Source organism: Canis lupus, chromosome X (genome assembly GCF_003254725.2).
Source record: "Canis lupus dingo isolate Sandy chromosome X, ASM325472v2, whole genome shotgun sequence".
Taxonomy (NCBI): Eukaryota; Metazoa; Chordata; class Mammalia; order Carnivora; family Canidae; genus Canis; species Canis lupus.
Window position 1 is genome coordinate 56,120,531 of NC_064281.1, and position 16,515 is coordinate 56,137,045.

General features: G+C 43.5%; 1 protein-coding gene across 1 annotated transcript; it reads left to right on the forward strand.

Annotated features, from left to right (window-relative positions):
- The first annotated feature begins 2,448 nt into the window (after nucleotides 1-2,448).
- On the forward strand, nucleotides 2,449-11,490 carry PIN4 (peptidylprolyl cis/trans isomerase, NIMA-interacting 4). Its single transcript, XM_025466180.3, has 4 exons — nucleotides 2,449-2,627; nucleotides 5,727-5,800; nucleotides 10,574-10,693; nucleotides 11,313-11,490. The coding sequence occupies exons 1-4, from the start codon at nucleotides 2,585-2,587 to the stop codon at nucleotides 11,469-11,471; spliced, it is 396 nt and encodes a 131-aa protein (XP_025321965.1). The 5' UTR covers nucleotides 2,449-2,584; the 3' UTR covers nucleotides 11,472-11,490.
- Nucleotides 11,491-16,515: the final 5,025 nt, after the last annotated feature.

Genomic DNA, 16,515 nt, shown 5'->3' on the forward strand with positions numbered 1-16,515 from the left:
TCTCCACTGTCTCAAATGAACACTGCCTCAGAGAAAAATCCACCTCACTAGATACTGGAATATTAATGTTCTCCAGAAACTGAAGCTCTTGCTTAGACAATGCTGGATAAACATAGATGGATTCTTCTTCTCTGAAGCCTTTCTTTCTCTTTCTTTCTTTCTTTCTTTCTTTCTTTCTTTCTTTCTTTCTTTCTTTCTTTCTTTCTTTCTCTTTCTTTCTTTCTTTCTTTCTTTCTTTCTTTCTTTCTTTCTTTCTTTCTTTCTTTCTTTCTTGAGTGTGAGCGTGAGGTAGAAGGGTGAGGGGCAAAAAGAGACGGAGAATCCTAAGCAGGCTCCACCCCCAGCACAGAACCTATCTCTGGGCTTGATTGCATGACCCTGAGATCATGTCCTGAGCCAAAATCCAGAATTGGATGCTTAACCAACCAACTGACCCACCCAGGTGCCCTTGAAGCCCTTTTTCAGCAATCAGTTGTTCAAAGCTTCATTATCTCATGCCAGACATGTTACAATGGCATGAAAAGGATTAGAAAAGTGTTTGGCCACCGACTGTGCTCAGGAGACACAACCATCCCATTGGCGATATACCTGCATCCATTGGCCAGGATGGGTGGCTACTTCTGCAGGAGGCTGACCTCATCCACCATGTACTGATTTTTCTCGCTTTGTTTCCAAAGGTGACTTTTTTTCTACCCTTGTCCCCAAAAGCTGAGGGCCCAGAGCTCCCCATGGATTGATCACCCCTGAATGGGATCAAAGAGATCCTGTACTCTGTTGCTTCAAACTCCCCTCTCAGAATAAGCTCTGGGATCTCAGATGGAAAAGAAACTGCAGCCCTTTGGTTGTGGGGCAGGTAGGGCAGGACAGTGAGTCTCGGTCAAGGTCTGTGAGGGCTGCCAGCTTCCCTTCCTAATTTTCCTCATTTAAGAAATACATGGAAGAATCAGTCTGAGGAGATAATGAACAGAAAATACAACTGGCAGCCACTCCTGGCTCTGACTCACTCACTGTGCACACTCCCATAGTCGTTACCATGGTTTCAAGGATGAAGTTCTCTTCCCTCTGCCCCCCCCCCGCCGGCTCTTATGTTCGTTTGTCATTCTGCTCCACAGACTCCTTCACAGTCGGCCTCCACAGACTGGTGCAGACTTAACCCTGTAGAGGAGCTAGCTTTTTTTGGTGTTTGTTTTACAAATAACGTTTACTGCTCTTTTTTCTTGAATAAAATAAAAATACATGCCAATTGATAGAAACAGAATATAATATAAATAGAAAAAAATGAAAGGTAGGCACAAACTCACATTCCAGAATGAACACTTAAAAATTTTTTTCAGACTTATTTTAGAGAGAGAGTGCACAAGAGTGGGGGAAGTAGAGGGCCAGAGGGAGAAGGAGAAACACAGACACCACGTTGAGCATAGAGCCCAATGTGGGGCTCAATACCACTACCCTGAGATCATCACCTGAGCCAAAACCAGGAGTCAGACGCTTAACTTACTGTGCCACCCCAAGCACCCGAAGAATTTTTTCAAAGACCTAATGTTTTAAGTAATCTCTACACCTAGCTTGGGGCTCAAACCCACAATGCTGAGATCAGTAGTTGCATGCTGCACTGACTGAGCCAGCCAGCCACCCCTAACACTTAAGATTTCATCATCTTTCCTTCCCCATCTTTTCATGATGCATACTGCATAGTTGAGATTGTACATGATTTTGAATCTGTCTTATAGTGCTTTTGACCTTGAAACCCCCCAGCAGACCTATGCCCATCCTCTTCTCCTTTGAGTTATTGGCCTCTAGGTACTGCTTGGGTTAAGTTCAGCCACTTACACAGTCTTGCTTGTTATTGTTGCTGTTATCTGCTGGAACACGTAGAGCTCGCACAATGTTCCAGGAACTCAATATTTGTCAGGTGCGTCTGCCATTTAATGCTGGCAGACGGACAGACATTTAGGCCTGCTTCCAATTTTTCTCCATGACAGAGTTCTGCCAAGAGGCAGAGGGGTGATAGCCTTTTTTAATAAAACTACCCTTTAAATCCCATCAGCTACAAATGCAGAATAAAATTTAAAAGTGAAAAACCGCAAGGGAGGGCAGGCCTATGTGTAGGAGGGAGCAGGAGGAGAAAGCTGCCACCGCGGCTTTTTCTTCTTTCCCTTTATCTGGAGGCCCCGCGGGATTGGCTAGAGCTGGCGCTAAGGGACTGCAGAGGCTTGCGCCTTCCACTACGGACGCCTGAGGTAGACCCGCCGGGGTGGGGGAGAATGAGAACTGGCGCTAACGAGAGCCCGTGACCAAAGAAACAAAAAACGCAAAGGCGGAGTTTCCCGCCCCTGCTCTACCTTTGGTTCCACCACCACCCCCACAACCGACCAAACTTCCTATTGGTCAGCCAGCTTCATCCCCACTGTTGCGAGGGCCCAAGGACCCGGTCTGCCCTAGATTATGCCTGCTTCCAGGGCCGCAGCGAAGACGGTCAGTTTTGTTGCCCTTTTCAGGCGTTTGTTCCGGACATGCCTGTGGGGCCTGAAGGGACTTTGTGCGGCGAAGGAAGCCATTGAGGGTTCGGTCGCAGTTTTCGGAGATGCCGCCCAAGGGAAAGAGCGGTTCCAGGAAAGGGGGGAAAGGTAGAGCGGCCAGAACGGCCAGGGAGAATGGGGTCGGGTGAGGAGCGAGGGGAGGGAGCAGAGCGGCGATTCCCGGGGGCAGCGGATGGCCAGTGACTAGAGGACTGGCCGGGGAAGTGAGAAGTTGGGAGACAATCAGTGCGGACTTCTCTGGAAAGCCTTAATTGAAAAAGCATGGAAATGAGATGGTAACTAGAAGAAGACAGAACGAAGAGAAAGTTCTGTTTGTTACTTAAGAATGGGGAAAACTTAAGAGTGAGGCTGATGTGAAGAATCCAGTAGAGTTAGAGGGATGTAAAGGTCCAGAGGAGTGAGGTTTGAGAAAACGGGGTCCAGGACCGAGGTGGAGAAGTTGACCTTTGAATAGGAGAAGGGGCACATTATTTTTTTTTAAGATTTATTTATTTATTCATGAGAGACAGAGAAGCACAGACATAGGCAGAGAGAGAGGCAGGCTCCATGCAGGAAGCCCAATGCGGGACTCGATCCCAGCTCTCCAGGATCAGACCCCGAGCCGAAGGCAGACGCTCAACCGCTGAGCCACCCAAGCGTCCCAAGAAGGGATACATTATGCTTGCGGCCATAGGGAAAGGAACGAGGGTGGGTGTGGTTGTAAAAATTGGGGCCAGACTGGGAGCTGGAGTTTATAGGATATCATGATTAATGGCCTCAAATTCTTATGAAAGTGGGAGGTAAGGGTAGTTTTTAAGACTGAGGGGCAGGGACTGAGTGTGGGTCTTGAGTGATAAAGGTTTGGAATAGCCATTGAGGGTGATGGGAAAGGGAACAAAACACTAATAAAAGGATCAGCCCTCAAGGCTGAGAGCCTAGGATTGAAGTCCATGCATTTGTAGAGGACACAGTCCACACACTCATGATTTACCTGGTAACTTGCAACTGGCGCAATATAGGATTGGAAAGACCTAGGTGTCGCCTTGAGCCAAGGTTGGTTTGTTGGACAATGATAATAGAATAGCAAGACAAAGTAGTTAAGGGTGCCACTGGGAACACAGATGATCAAGCAAGGTTTCCAGACTCCGAAGGGAAGGAGAAATTTGTTAGTCTAGGGGAACATAGCAGGATAAAGGTATGGAAGTGGGGAGTGGTTTCTGTGAAGCCAAAGAGCCAGTGTTGTGGGAGTGAGGCATGATAAGGCTGGAAAAACATGAAGTTGTAGCCAGAGACTGAACTGTTCTCAACATGATTCCATCGTGTGCCCTTGGGAACAGTGGCCCCACGTAGAAGGCATCAACATTCAGGAGGGAGGTCCAGAAGTGTGAACTTAGGTCACTAGATGATTCCTCATCATAGGTGGCAAGGTCATCCAAGATGATGGCGAGAGTGAGGGCAGAAAGGAATCCTGAAACTGCCAGCATCCTCAGTCAGTCAAAGGGAGTGAGGAGGCAGTCAGAAGATAGCCACCAGATGTTGGGATAACTGGAAGGCATCATCATTTGAGAGTGAATATACAGCAAACCCACTTAAGAGTTTGGTGGGATAAAATTCCTTTGGCAGTAACATTGTCTTAGGCATTTGGTAGTCAGGTATTTTGGGTTTTCAGTGTGCCAGGTACTGTGCGAGGCATTGGAGATACTAAGACAAGTAACATGGAGTCTCTTGATTAAAACTTTTCAGTTGCTCCCTTTTCTAAGGATAAATTCCAGGTTCCTTAGTCGGACTCCTAGGACCTTATGTCCTAACTCTCAGCCACCTCCCCTGGGCTTATCTCACAACACTCCCACCTCAGATTTGGCTTCATCCATAGTTTCCGACACACACCACATTGTTCTACCACCCTGGAGTGGCTCCTCATCCCTGTCCTTTCTTCACTTGGTCAGTTTCTGCTCATCCAGGAAATCTTCCCTGACTGGCTAAAATGGCCCTCTGTGCTTCCACAGCCTTCTGTCCATAGATCATAGGTCATTCTGAAATGATCTGTTTACATGTCTCTCTGCTCCAGTAACGTATGGTTTCCATGAAGGAAGGTACCATTGCTTGTTCATCTTTATATCTCCAGTGTCTGGAACTTAGTAGTTATTTAGGAAATGTTCACTGAACTTAACATTTAACCCAGCCATAGTTCTTACAAACATCCACCTCTAACAGTAAGTATGCGGCCATGAACACAGAAGTTAACACAGTGGTAAGATGACATCATAGTAAAATCTAAGATGCTGCCTGTGGTTGTTACTCTTGAATATCAACAACTTTTCTTAGGAAGGTATCAGTAGGCAATGTCATAGACTCCAGGAATTTGGACATGATGATAGTATATTTAGCCAAATATGGCTGGTGGAAAATAAGATTTTTATTTAAAATATATATGGCCATTAGAAATGACAAATACCCACCATTTGCTTCAACGTGGATGGAACTGGAGGGTATTATGCTGAGTGAAGTAAGTCAGTCAGAGAAGGACAAACATTATATGTTCTCACTCATTTGGGGAATATAAATAATAGTGAAAGGGAATATAAGGGAAGGGAGAAGAAATGTGTGGGAAATATCAGAAAGGGAGACAGAACGTAAAGACTCCTAACTCTGGGAAACTAACTAGGGGTGGTGGAAGGGGAGGAGGGCGGGGGGTGGGGGTGAATGGGTGACTGGCACTGAGGGGGGCACTTGACGGGATGAGCACTGGGTGTTATTCTGTATGTTGATAAATTGAACACCAATAAAAAATTATTTTAAAAAATAATAAATAAAATATATATGGAGATTTGACTTACTGGAATTGTGACTACTCAGATACATAGTTGCAGTGCTTATTAGACATCTTGCAAGAGTTCAAGGATTTGCCCTTTGAAGGCAGGATTTCAAATTAGGTCCAGAAAGTCTGGACCAGGCTTTTGGTGCTCTCCATCTATCAGCACACTCACTTGTATATCCATTTTCCACAAAGGGTTTATGTAGGACACAAATTTCTTGCTTTATGGGAGGTGAGTCACAGATTAATTTAGCCTCTTGTAGTAAAGTGTCTGGCCGAGTGCCCTTTGGAAGTGTGGTGCTAGGACAGAAATATCAACTCTTATTTTATTGGACCTTTCTGTAAATATCAGGATGCATTATAAACGAGTACCTGTGATCTCTTCTCTAAAGGGGGAGCCGCCTCCGGGAGTGACAGTTCTGACAAAAAGGCCCAGGGTCCCAAAGGTGGTGGTAATACAATAAAGGTGAGTTACTCATTAATTTCCTTTCACATTAAATTTAAATTACTTCTATACATCTCTTATTTTGGTACCCAGGAAAGGAAGATGGTATGCTTAACTCATTCTAAGGAAGGAATGTAATGGTTAACTCATTCTAAGAGGCTAGCCTAATGCTGATATAAAATCAAGATAACATAAAATTGGAAGGTAGTGACCAGTCTCACTTACAAACGGTAATTCCTTTTAAGGATTTCCTCAAATGCTTTCTCAAACATTCCAAATTTCTTAATCCTTCCTGTTGTGTTCTGAAATGTATTAAGTGTACATTTCAAGAAATAATACAAAGTATGAAGAAAATAAACAAATGAACTATTTCTCAGAAGGAAAAATATTTTATAAAACCAAGGGCTTAGATAAACAGGCAAAGGTACCAACCAGTCCCATCAGGTAGCTAGCTCCCCACTAGTAAACTACAAGCCAGGGTCCTGACTGTTAAAACTGGGGTGGGAGACAAATCACAGATAATTACTTGGAACTAGCTAGTCCCAGGGGAGTGTCTGCCCTGGGAAAATACAGTCTATGAACAAAACCATACTACTTAGTGCTATGTAACAAGCAATTTCCATGTTCTGGTCAGGGTGTGGGATTCCATACTTTGATTCATTTGTTCAGTATGGATTTAGTGACCTCTGCCCTGTAGCAAGCAGTGTACTAAGTTCTGGGTTTAAAAAAAAAAAAAACAGGAAGTAAGAGGTGGATTTTATTATCCTACTGCAGTTGGAGCAGTTAGTCAAATAAATACATTGCTGCAGTAGTGTCCTATAAATCCAGCCACATGCAGCCAAAAAGAGAGAAAGAGAGAAATAATATAGTGTGAGCTGTTCTACCCACTCTTCTACTCAGTGAACCAGAGAAAGCATGAGATGGGAGACATGAATCTGCTTTTCCACAGTTGACCTCTGTTCTCATATAAGCATCCAGTTATGTGAAGTGGGACTCTGGCATCCAAACATAATGTTTTCATGAAACATAGTTCCAAATACAAACCAAGTACTTCATCTGGTGTTCAGCAGTAGAAGTGGTCATTGTTGCCACAGGCCTGAGAGACAGGCTATGTTGGGTTTAATGAGGGCTGACGTGTTGGGTCTCTGGTATGGCATTTTCATAAGGGATGTTATAGGGTAATTTTGGCCACGTGCAGTTTTCCCCCTACGTTCTGACTTGTACAAGCACCCAGCCTAAGAGACTGCTCCACTGCATGTGAATTTGAAGAGGCACCTCGCCTTTTCTGGAAAAAAGTAAGTTCAGTGTGGCTGTGCGTGAGGTATGTGGAAAGAAGTGGCACATAATCAGGTAGGAAAGTTGATTAGAACCAAATTTTCCTAAGATAATTTTAGACTCCCATTCAGTTGTAAAAAAAATAATACATTTACCTTTTACCCTGCTTTCCCCGATGGTAACATCTTACATCAAACTTACATCAAACTCCAGTACGATAGCACAACCAGGAGATGGACATTGATACAGTGAAGATACAGAAGATTCCCATCACCCCAAGGATCTTGTCTTGTTGCTATTTTATAGCCATGCTCACTTCCCTCCCCTACCTTCTCTATCCTTAACCCCTGGCACCTGTTCTCCATTTCTGTAATTTTATCACTGCAAGAATGTTACATGAATGAAATGATACAATATGTAACCTGGCTTTTCCCACTCTCAGCATAATTCTCTGGAGTTTTCATTCCAGTTACTCCACTTATCAATAGTCTGTTCCTTTATGTTGCTGAGTAATGTGCACTGAACGGATGTGCCGTATGTTTAACTGTTCACCTGCTAGAGGACATCTGGATTGTTTCCAGTGGTTTGTAAAGGTCCCAGCAGGGAGAAGACCCTGGAACCCTCTGGCCTTTCAGGGCTATGCTCCTTCCATATCCTGCCATTTTGCTTTCAACCCCACTCCTGAGCCCACACCCTGCCCTGTGTCTCTAGAGCAGTCCAGATTCTGAAATCCATCTGCCGACCATAGCTTCCCTCCTGCCTCCCGATTGTTTTTCTGGTCTTCTTTGCACACAGACCTCAAGCCCTCGAGCCCACCTGTTCTCCCTACCTTCTCCCAGGCTTCATATCTGTTGTCCAAGCCCTGTATGACCTATAAACTGGAAAGTAGATCAAAGAGCTTGACCACTGGATCTGAGAGCCCTAGCTCTTTCCTTTTGGTCATTTGCTGCATCCACCTCCCGGTCTCCAACTTGGGATCAATCCTGTCGTCTACTTCCTTTACATTTACACCCAGAAGTGCTGGGCCTTGCTGGAGAGTCACATGGCCTTGCGAATTGGGACCACTGATTCCTGGTCTCTGACCTAAGCCAGGCCCTCAGTACTGCTCAGCAGTCCTTTACCGCTCACATTCAGCTGTCAGCCACCCTGCTTCATCAGGCAGCAGACAATTTCATCCAGTGGTTCTCAACCCTGACGTACTTCAGATTCCCCTAGACAGCTTCTAAAACTACTGGGGCCCAGGGTCCCACCCCAGACCAGCTGCCTCAGAATCTCCGGGGGGTGGGCCCTGGACCTTGATGGATTTTATAGCAGTGCTGAGCATGATTCTGATGTGCTGCTGAGGTTGAGAAACACTGATCCAGTCTCACAAGGTTGGTGTGAGGATTTCATGCGAGAATGCGTGCAAAGTGCTTAGCCTAGCAAATACTAACTTTTAAATATTGTTAAATTTTCACATGAAAATGGAAACCAGACCTATAAGCAGTAACTCATTGGCGTTCCAGCCCCCCTCCCAACAAAGTTCTCTTTATCCACACCTCCCCTCTCTGTCTTCTCAGTGTTCCTCCTCTAAGGCTCACAGATATTTCAAGCAGTGCACCGAATGCCATGCCTTGCTCCTTCATCTTCTCTACCCTCTTTGGTTGCTGTCTTCAGCCTTTCTCTCCTGACTGCATCTTTCCCTTCATTCTGAGATTATGCCCAGGGACCTTTAAAATAGACACGTGCTTGTGACCTTTTTCTTCTAATAAGAGCTCTGTCTCCTTTTCTGACTCATCTGGGGGAGTACCCCACATGCCTTCCCTTCCCACCCTCCATTACTTCCTTGAGCTGCCTGCCACAGCCTGGTTTCTGCTCTTTCTGCTTTTGCTAAGGTCATCGATGTCTCAGTACTAAATTGATTGTACTTCTTACCTGGTCACTCTGCAGCATTTAAGCCTGTTGACCATTTCCTCCCTGAAACTGTCTCTTGCCTTGTTTTCCCTGAACACGCCTTTCTGTCCTACCTATTTGGCCTTCGTACTGCACTATGTATAGAGCATCTTTCTTTGCTGTGGCCTAAATGTCAATATTCTCCAAGCATGTCTTTAGCCTTTGTTTCTCCTCTTCTTGTTCTATGTAGCCTCCCTGGGTAATCTCCTCCCTCCTGCAGTGGAGGATTGATCCCGCGCTACCTCCACGCTAATCACTCCCAAATCCTCTGTGGGTCAGCTCTTTTCTAAGATGGGAGTCTACATGGTTGCCAGTCAGTCTGTCACATTGCAGAGGCCACAGATACTACAGACACTTCATGTCTAACCTGTCAGGCTGTCCAGACCAGAATACTTGTTTATTCATTGATAAAATGTTAGATGGTATCCTCTTTCCTTTATCATGAGTGTTTCATTCATGTCCCAGTAATCAAACCAACCAGAAGTATGGAATCATAAAGAGGGAGGCATTCTCAAAGTTGTTTTAGCTAGGCCAAGTTGAGGTCTGATGAACCATCCTTGTTTCCCAACATGTATCTCTCTAGTGTCCAGACTGTTTGTCCCTGTCTTTCTTGGACAGTTGCTGGACACATTCTCTAGAAGTTTGCCTCTCAGAGCCCTGCCTTTTGACAGATCATTTCCTTTGTTATGTTCCTATCTCCTGTGTAGCTTCTCCAGACAGGAAGTTATTCCTGTGGGTCTAGAATCCCCTTGCCCTCAATTCCAGTAGTTGAACTCTGAGGCCAGGCTTGATTTGCTTGCCTCTGCATTCATAAGGGAGACACCGTTAACTCCCATTCCAGAGTATGATGTACAATATGAAACTATGGATTGAGTTTGAATGAGAAATTGGAAATCATGTAGAACAGCTACCTTGACAAAATCATTTTTAAAGGTAGAGTGATTTGTGTTTTTAAAAAACATGGCTTTATATAAACGTAAGTCAAACTTGAATACTTCCATAGGGTTGAATATACTTAACATAAGATACTTTTTCAAAGTGCCAGATTCTGAGGAGTTTTATACATTGGGCCTCTTTTGGTAAAGTATTTCCTCATGGTTTTTTTTAGTATCATCCCCACTCTGATGGAAGTAGTGGCTAACCTTTATTGAATATTAACATCGTTATCTCAGTCTTCACAACCCTACGGGAACACATAGTTACTGTTATTATCTCAGGGCACAAATGGGGAAACAGAGGTTTAAGAAAATGCCTCCAATCACACAGCAGTGTTGGGATTTGACTCAAGGGCCCCAGCTTTCAACCGTTATGTTTCCTCTTCCTGTTACCATTGAAGTACATGGTAAAGATGGGAGCTTCTCATAGCCCTGTGCCTATTGCTGTCTAAATCAGAGTTCCCAGATAGTGTCTTGACACAGGAAATGGGTTTGTGGCCATCGCCCAACGGAGCAGACTTCCAGGACTTTGTTGCTATGAACCTGATGTGTTTTCTCACTATGGAAGTAATCCAGACATGACTGCTATACTGTAAGAAAGGGAACCATTTGCATGTCCCAAATACCATGTGAACATACTTTTTCCTTGTAGGTTAGACACATTCTGTGTGAAAAACATGGGAAAATCATGGAAGCCATGGAAAAGTTAAAGTCTGGAATGAGATTCAATGAAGTGGCCACACAGTATAGTGAAGATAAAGCCAGGCAAGGGGTATGGTGCTGTTATCATTTAAAATGATCTCTCCCTGAGGTGTCTGGGTGGCACAGTCCAGTTAAGCATCTGACTCTTGGTTTCAGCTCAGGTCATGATCCCGAGGTTGTGAGATCAAGCCCTGAGTTGGGCTCCGTGCTCAGTGCAGAGTCTGCTTGAGATTCTCCCTCTGCCCCTCCAGCTCGTGCTCTCTCTCTCTCTCTCTAAAATAAATAAATCTTAAAAAAAAAGGGGGAAAAAAGTCTTTCCGCCATGGAGGACACACAGCAGTAGGGATTATTTCTGCATTCTGCCATTAATTTTAGCCTTGTCTTGGTTTAAAGATCCTAAAAGCAGAAATGTCCAACTTGTGAACAGTTGAGTACAGGTCACCTGTGTCTAAAACTAGGCATTACCAAACTGGCACAGCTAACAGACAACCAGCAACATTGTGAGTGTTTATGTGTTCAGTCCAGGGTTGGATCTCTTCTACCTGTTTGTCCTTGTCAAGCACGCTTCTTTACAGTCCAGATGAATAAACCTAGGAACCTTAGCATTTGTGTTGGGAAATTCTCAAGCTACAGTAGAACTGTTGCCTCTTCAGGGCCACCTGACATCACATATCTTTTGGGTTTTTCAGGGCGACTTGGGTTGGATGACCAGAGGTTCCATGGTGGGACCATTTCAAGAAGCAGCATTTGCCTTGCCTGTAAGTGGGCCAGATGAGCCTGTGTTTACCGACCCTCCAATTAGGACAGAATTTGGATATCATATTATTATGGTTGAAGGGAGAAAATAAAATGGTATGAAAGACTGAACATGTTTTATACATTCTGTTTATTTCTTTAAAAGGTATTGAGTAATCCTTGTATTTTTATTTTTATTGTGGGTTTGTAGGCATAAAATGAGGTGGAGAAAGGTTATTACACACTGTAGTAGTTGTTCTCAAAGGTAAGTCAAGCGGGGTCACCTGGCTGGCTCAGTCAGTAGAGCATGTGACACCTGATCTCAGGGTTGTGAGTTCGAGGCCCACATTGGGTAAAGAGTTTCCTTTATAATTTTTTTAAAGATTTAAAAGATAAGCAGACTCCTTTTAACCTGTAGTCTCTTCCCTCCCAGAACTACTCTCTAAGTCTCAGTATATCCCATAAGTTAATTCAAAAACCATCTCTGGGGGAGCCAAATACCTAGTTCACACTATTCAAAACACATTGAATTGGATAGAAAATAGATGGAATAGTATATGAAAAATCATAAAATAAGTTCCTAGGCAGGGGGATCCCTGGGTGGCGCAGCGGTTTGGCGCCTGCCTTTGGCCCAGGGCGCGATCCTGGAGACCCGGGATCGAATCCCACATCGGGCTCCCGGTACATGGAGCCTGCTTCTCCCTCTGCCTGTGTCTCTGCCTCTCTCTCTCTCACTGTGTGCCTATCATAAGTAAATAAAAAAAAATTAAAAAAATAAGTTCCTAGGCAACACTTGTTTTATAAGTTAGCCAACTTGGATCTGCCAGGAGAGTTATTAGCTCCATTGTCTTTTTTTTAAGATTTTATTTATTCTTAAGAGACACAGAGAGAGAGAGGCAGAGACATAGATAGAGGGAGAAGCAGGCTCCCTACGGGGAGCCTGATACAGGACTCAATCCCAGGACTCTGGGATCATGCCTTCAGCTGAAGGTGGACACTCAACTACTGAGCAACCCAGGCGTCCTGCTCCATTGTCTTAATACTATACACTGTACATAATGGCCATTCAACCTGAACCTTTTTTCAAAATTCAATATAGTTAACATACAGTGTATTATTAGTTTCAGGGGTAGAATTTAGTGACTTATCAGTTGCATAGAACACCCAGTGCTCACTCCCATCAAGGGCCCTCCCTAATGCCCATCATCCAGTTATCCCATCTCCTCACCTACCTCCCCTCCAGCAACTATTTCCTACAGTTAAGAGTCTCTTATAGTTTGCCTTCCTCTATTTTTATCCTATTTTACTTTTCCTTCCCTTCCCCTATGTTCATCTGTTTTGTTTCTTAAGATCCACATGAGTGAATTCATTATGAACTCTTCTTTTTAAATAAACCTTTCTTGGAGGAAAAGAAGGCACTCAGTTCTACCAGTTGTTTGTACTAGACTAAGCAGCCAATGTTCTGTGTGTCTGCATTTTTAAATTTCACAATGCCATATTTATGACATATAAAAAGTATAAGGAATATTATAAATACTATATTGCTTCAAAAATAAAACTTTGCCAGGGGTGCCTGGGTGGCTCAGTCGGTTAAATGTCTGGCTCTTCATCTCAGCTCAGGTCTTGATCTCAGGATCCTGAGTTCAAGCCCCACATTGGGTTCTACGATACACATGGAGCCTACTTTAAATTTTTTTTTAAATAAAACTTGGCCAATACAACCATGTGATTCATAACGGTGATTCTTTTAACACACTGTGTTCTCACTCAGCTGCATTTGACATATAAGTTTCTTATTTTGGGGTTTCTGGGCATCTCCAGCAGTTATGCCTCCATGAGATTTTACCCACTGAGCAGACTAAACAGATGCCACAGTCCCTGAGTACAGATATACCAGTATGGTATTGAGAGATGTTCAAAATAGCAGGCATATAAGATGAAACTGTTTTTTAAAACCCCGTTCAAAACAGTGTCTCTAAATAAGGGCTGTAAATTCTGAAAATCTTGAAGAAAATTCTGAAAAGCTTTAGATGCATGAGACACGACCTAGTTAGCATCCTTTGCTCAGGACATTGGCTTACCCAGGATACCAAGTGAATGCCTTTTGCACGGGTGTCACCCACAAAAGAAGCCGGAGTGCTGGAAAGGTAGAGTAGAAGAAGCAAACTAATTTGTGGCATGGAGAGAGAAAGCAGCTATAGATAGCTTGCGAGAAAGTAGAGCAGGAATGGGTCTCTGACACCAAGCAAACCTTTGGGAAGTTAATTTTGAACTGGCAACTAAGGTTCTAAAGGAGTTGATAAATGAAAAAATTAGGGATTTATACATAGTACAGCTCATGAATTTAATCCTGCTTTGAAAATGCATCTTTTGGGGATCCCTGGGTGGCTCAGCAGTTTAGCGCCTGCCTTCAGCCCAGGGTGTGATCCTGGAGTCCTGGGATCGGGTCCCACATCGGGCTCCCTGCATGGAGCCTGCTTCTCCCTCTGCCTGTGTCTCTGCCACTCTCTCTCTGTGTCTCTCATGAATAAATAAAATCTTTAAAAAATGTATCTTTGTTTCATTAAGTTCAATGCTTAATGAACCAACTTCATTCAGAGTAAAATAATTGAAAATTAAAACCAAAATGAGAACCTGCTTTTTACCTATCAGATTGGCATTTATGTGTTGTTGGCAAGGGCATGAGGAACAGGTATTCATTAATTGTGGAACTGTATATTATTAGAACCTCTGGAGAACAACTTGGCAATACTTATAAAAATTATAAATATGCCCTTTGACCCCAAAACTCCATTTCTAAGAATTTATCCTGTAGATATAATGTGTATAAAAGGTACAAGGATATTCATCACCTTGTCTGCCAATAAATGACAGATGGTATACCCATTCAATAAAATATACAGCTGTGTTAAAATTAAAAACGATGGTACAGAACAGGGTATATAGTATACTGTCACTTGGGTAAAAACCTACATATACATATATACATACTTGTACTTCTACATCCATAGACCATCCTTGGGAGTGGCAATCCAGAACTGGGGGCAGAAGTAGGTAAGAGATTTTATCTCATACCCTTGGATCAGGGGTCTTAATCTGTTTTGTGCCATGGAGCCCTTAGGCAGTTTGCCTAAGCCAGTGGGTCCCTTCTCAGAAGGTTGCTTTCAAATGAATAAAATAAGAACACCTGGGTAGCTCAGTGATCGAGCATCTGCCTTTGGCTCAGTTCATGGTCCCAGGGTCCTGGGATCCAGCCCCTCATTGGGCTCCCCACAAGGATTCTGCTTCTCCCTCTGCCTGTGTCTCGGCCTCTCTCTGTGTCTCTCATGAATAAATAAAATCTTAAAAAAACCAATCAGGACAGCCTGGGTGGCTCAGAGGTTTAGTGCCACCTTTGGTCCAGGGTGTGATCCTGGAGACCTGGGATCAAGTCCCATGTAGGGCTCTCTGCATGGAGTCTGCTTCTCCCTCTGCCTGTGTCTCAGCGTCTCTCTGTCTCTTTCTCTCATGGATGAATGAATAAAATCTTTTAAAAAAATAAAAACAAAACCCAAACAAATGAATAAAGTAAAATACTAGTATTACAAAGGATGCCAATTATACTGAAACAGTAACCAAAACACAGTTGAGATCCCTGGGTGGCTCAGTGGTTTAGTGCCTGCCTTCAGCCCAGGGCATGATCCTGGAGTCCTGGGATCAAGTCTGACATCGGGCTCCCTGCATGGAACCTGTTTCTCCCTCTGCCCGTGTCTCTGCCTTTCTCTCTCTCTCTCTGTCCCTCATGAATAAATAAATAAAATCTTTAAAAAAAAAACAGTTGAGCCTTGAACAGATTTGTACCGTGTGGGTCCACTTATACACAGACTTTTTTTTAATAGAGTATAGTACTAGAAATGTATTTTCCTTATGACTTCCTTTTTCTCTAGCTTACTTTATTGTAGGAATACAGTATATAATACATATAACATGAAAAATAGGCTAATCAGCTGTTTATGTTATCAGGTTTCTAGTCAACAGTAGGCCATTAGTTAATTTTTGAGGAGTCAAGTATTATGTAGATTTTTTACCGTGGGGAGGTTGGTACTCCCACCCCCACATTGTTCAAGGATTAACTGTAGTTTTTAAACTTTTATATACAACTTATTTAGATGATATATATTACATATTTTGAGTTCTGTGTGCTGTTCTAGCAAATTACTGAATCTGAAGGTAGAGTCACGAGAATCCTCAATTTGTAGCCACGTTGGACAAAAGTATGGATAACATGGGGCCCAATGCTAGCCCCTGGCATCGGAAGTGAAGGCAGTGTTATGGAAGTAAGCCCTTACACCTGTGGAGTCTGACCCTAATAACAGGTAATGTCAGGACAGAGTTGAACATAGGACATCCAGTAGATATCTGCCGAGAACTGGAGGGCTGTTTGGTATGGAAGACCTCCACAGGTCAGAAGGGTTGTCAGTAGAAATAGCCCAGTATATTCACTGCAGTAAAGACAATTTATTATAACAACTTTTCACTAGGTAACATATGGTTAAATCCATTTCACCCCCTACTGTGATCTCAGCAGGTCACAGCCATACTAAGCCTTAGTTTCCTCAACTAAAACAATGTAAGTGCGACCCTCAACCTCAAAGGATTATGGTAAGGATTAAACAAGAAGCCTGGTACACAGTAGGTATTCCATAAATGCTGGTTCCCTTTCTGAAGTGCAGAGTGTTGTACTGCACTTGGTTTCTGAGGGGCAACCAAACTCCTTTTCAGTCTACCACCCAAAGACACCATGTGCTAGCCTGTGTCAGAACAGTTGGTGGTGAGTGAAGGATGGCTAAATTGTCGGCAGTGACTCCCAAAGTAGGGTACCAGTGATAAGCCTGGCCCCAGGCACCTGATAGCCCAGCCTTCTGCTGTAGTAAACTGAAGGCAGAAAATAGCATGTTAATAAGCAGATCTTCGATTTAGAATTCTAACAAGCTCCTGCTTAAACTAAGGAGCCTCTGTATCCATTTGCCAGCATCATCTCAGTGAATGGAAGAGAAAACACCTGAGAAAAGTAACTTTACAATTCTTGTCTGAACTGTGATAGACAGAAGTGATCATTTCCAGAATAAGATTGAGAATGGCCAGAATAACTTTATAAAAACTTTCCTGGAAGTAACA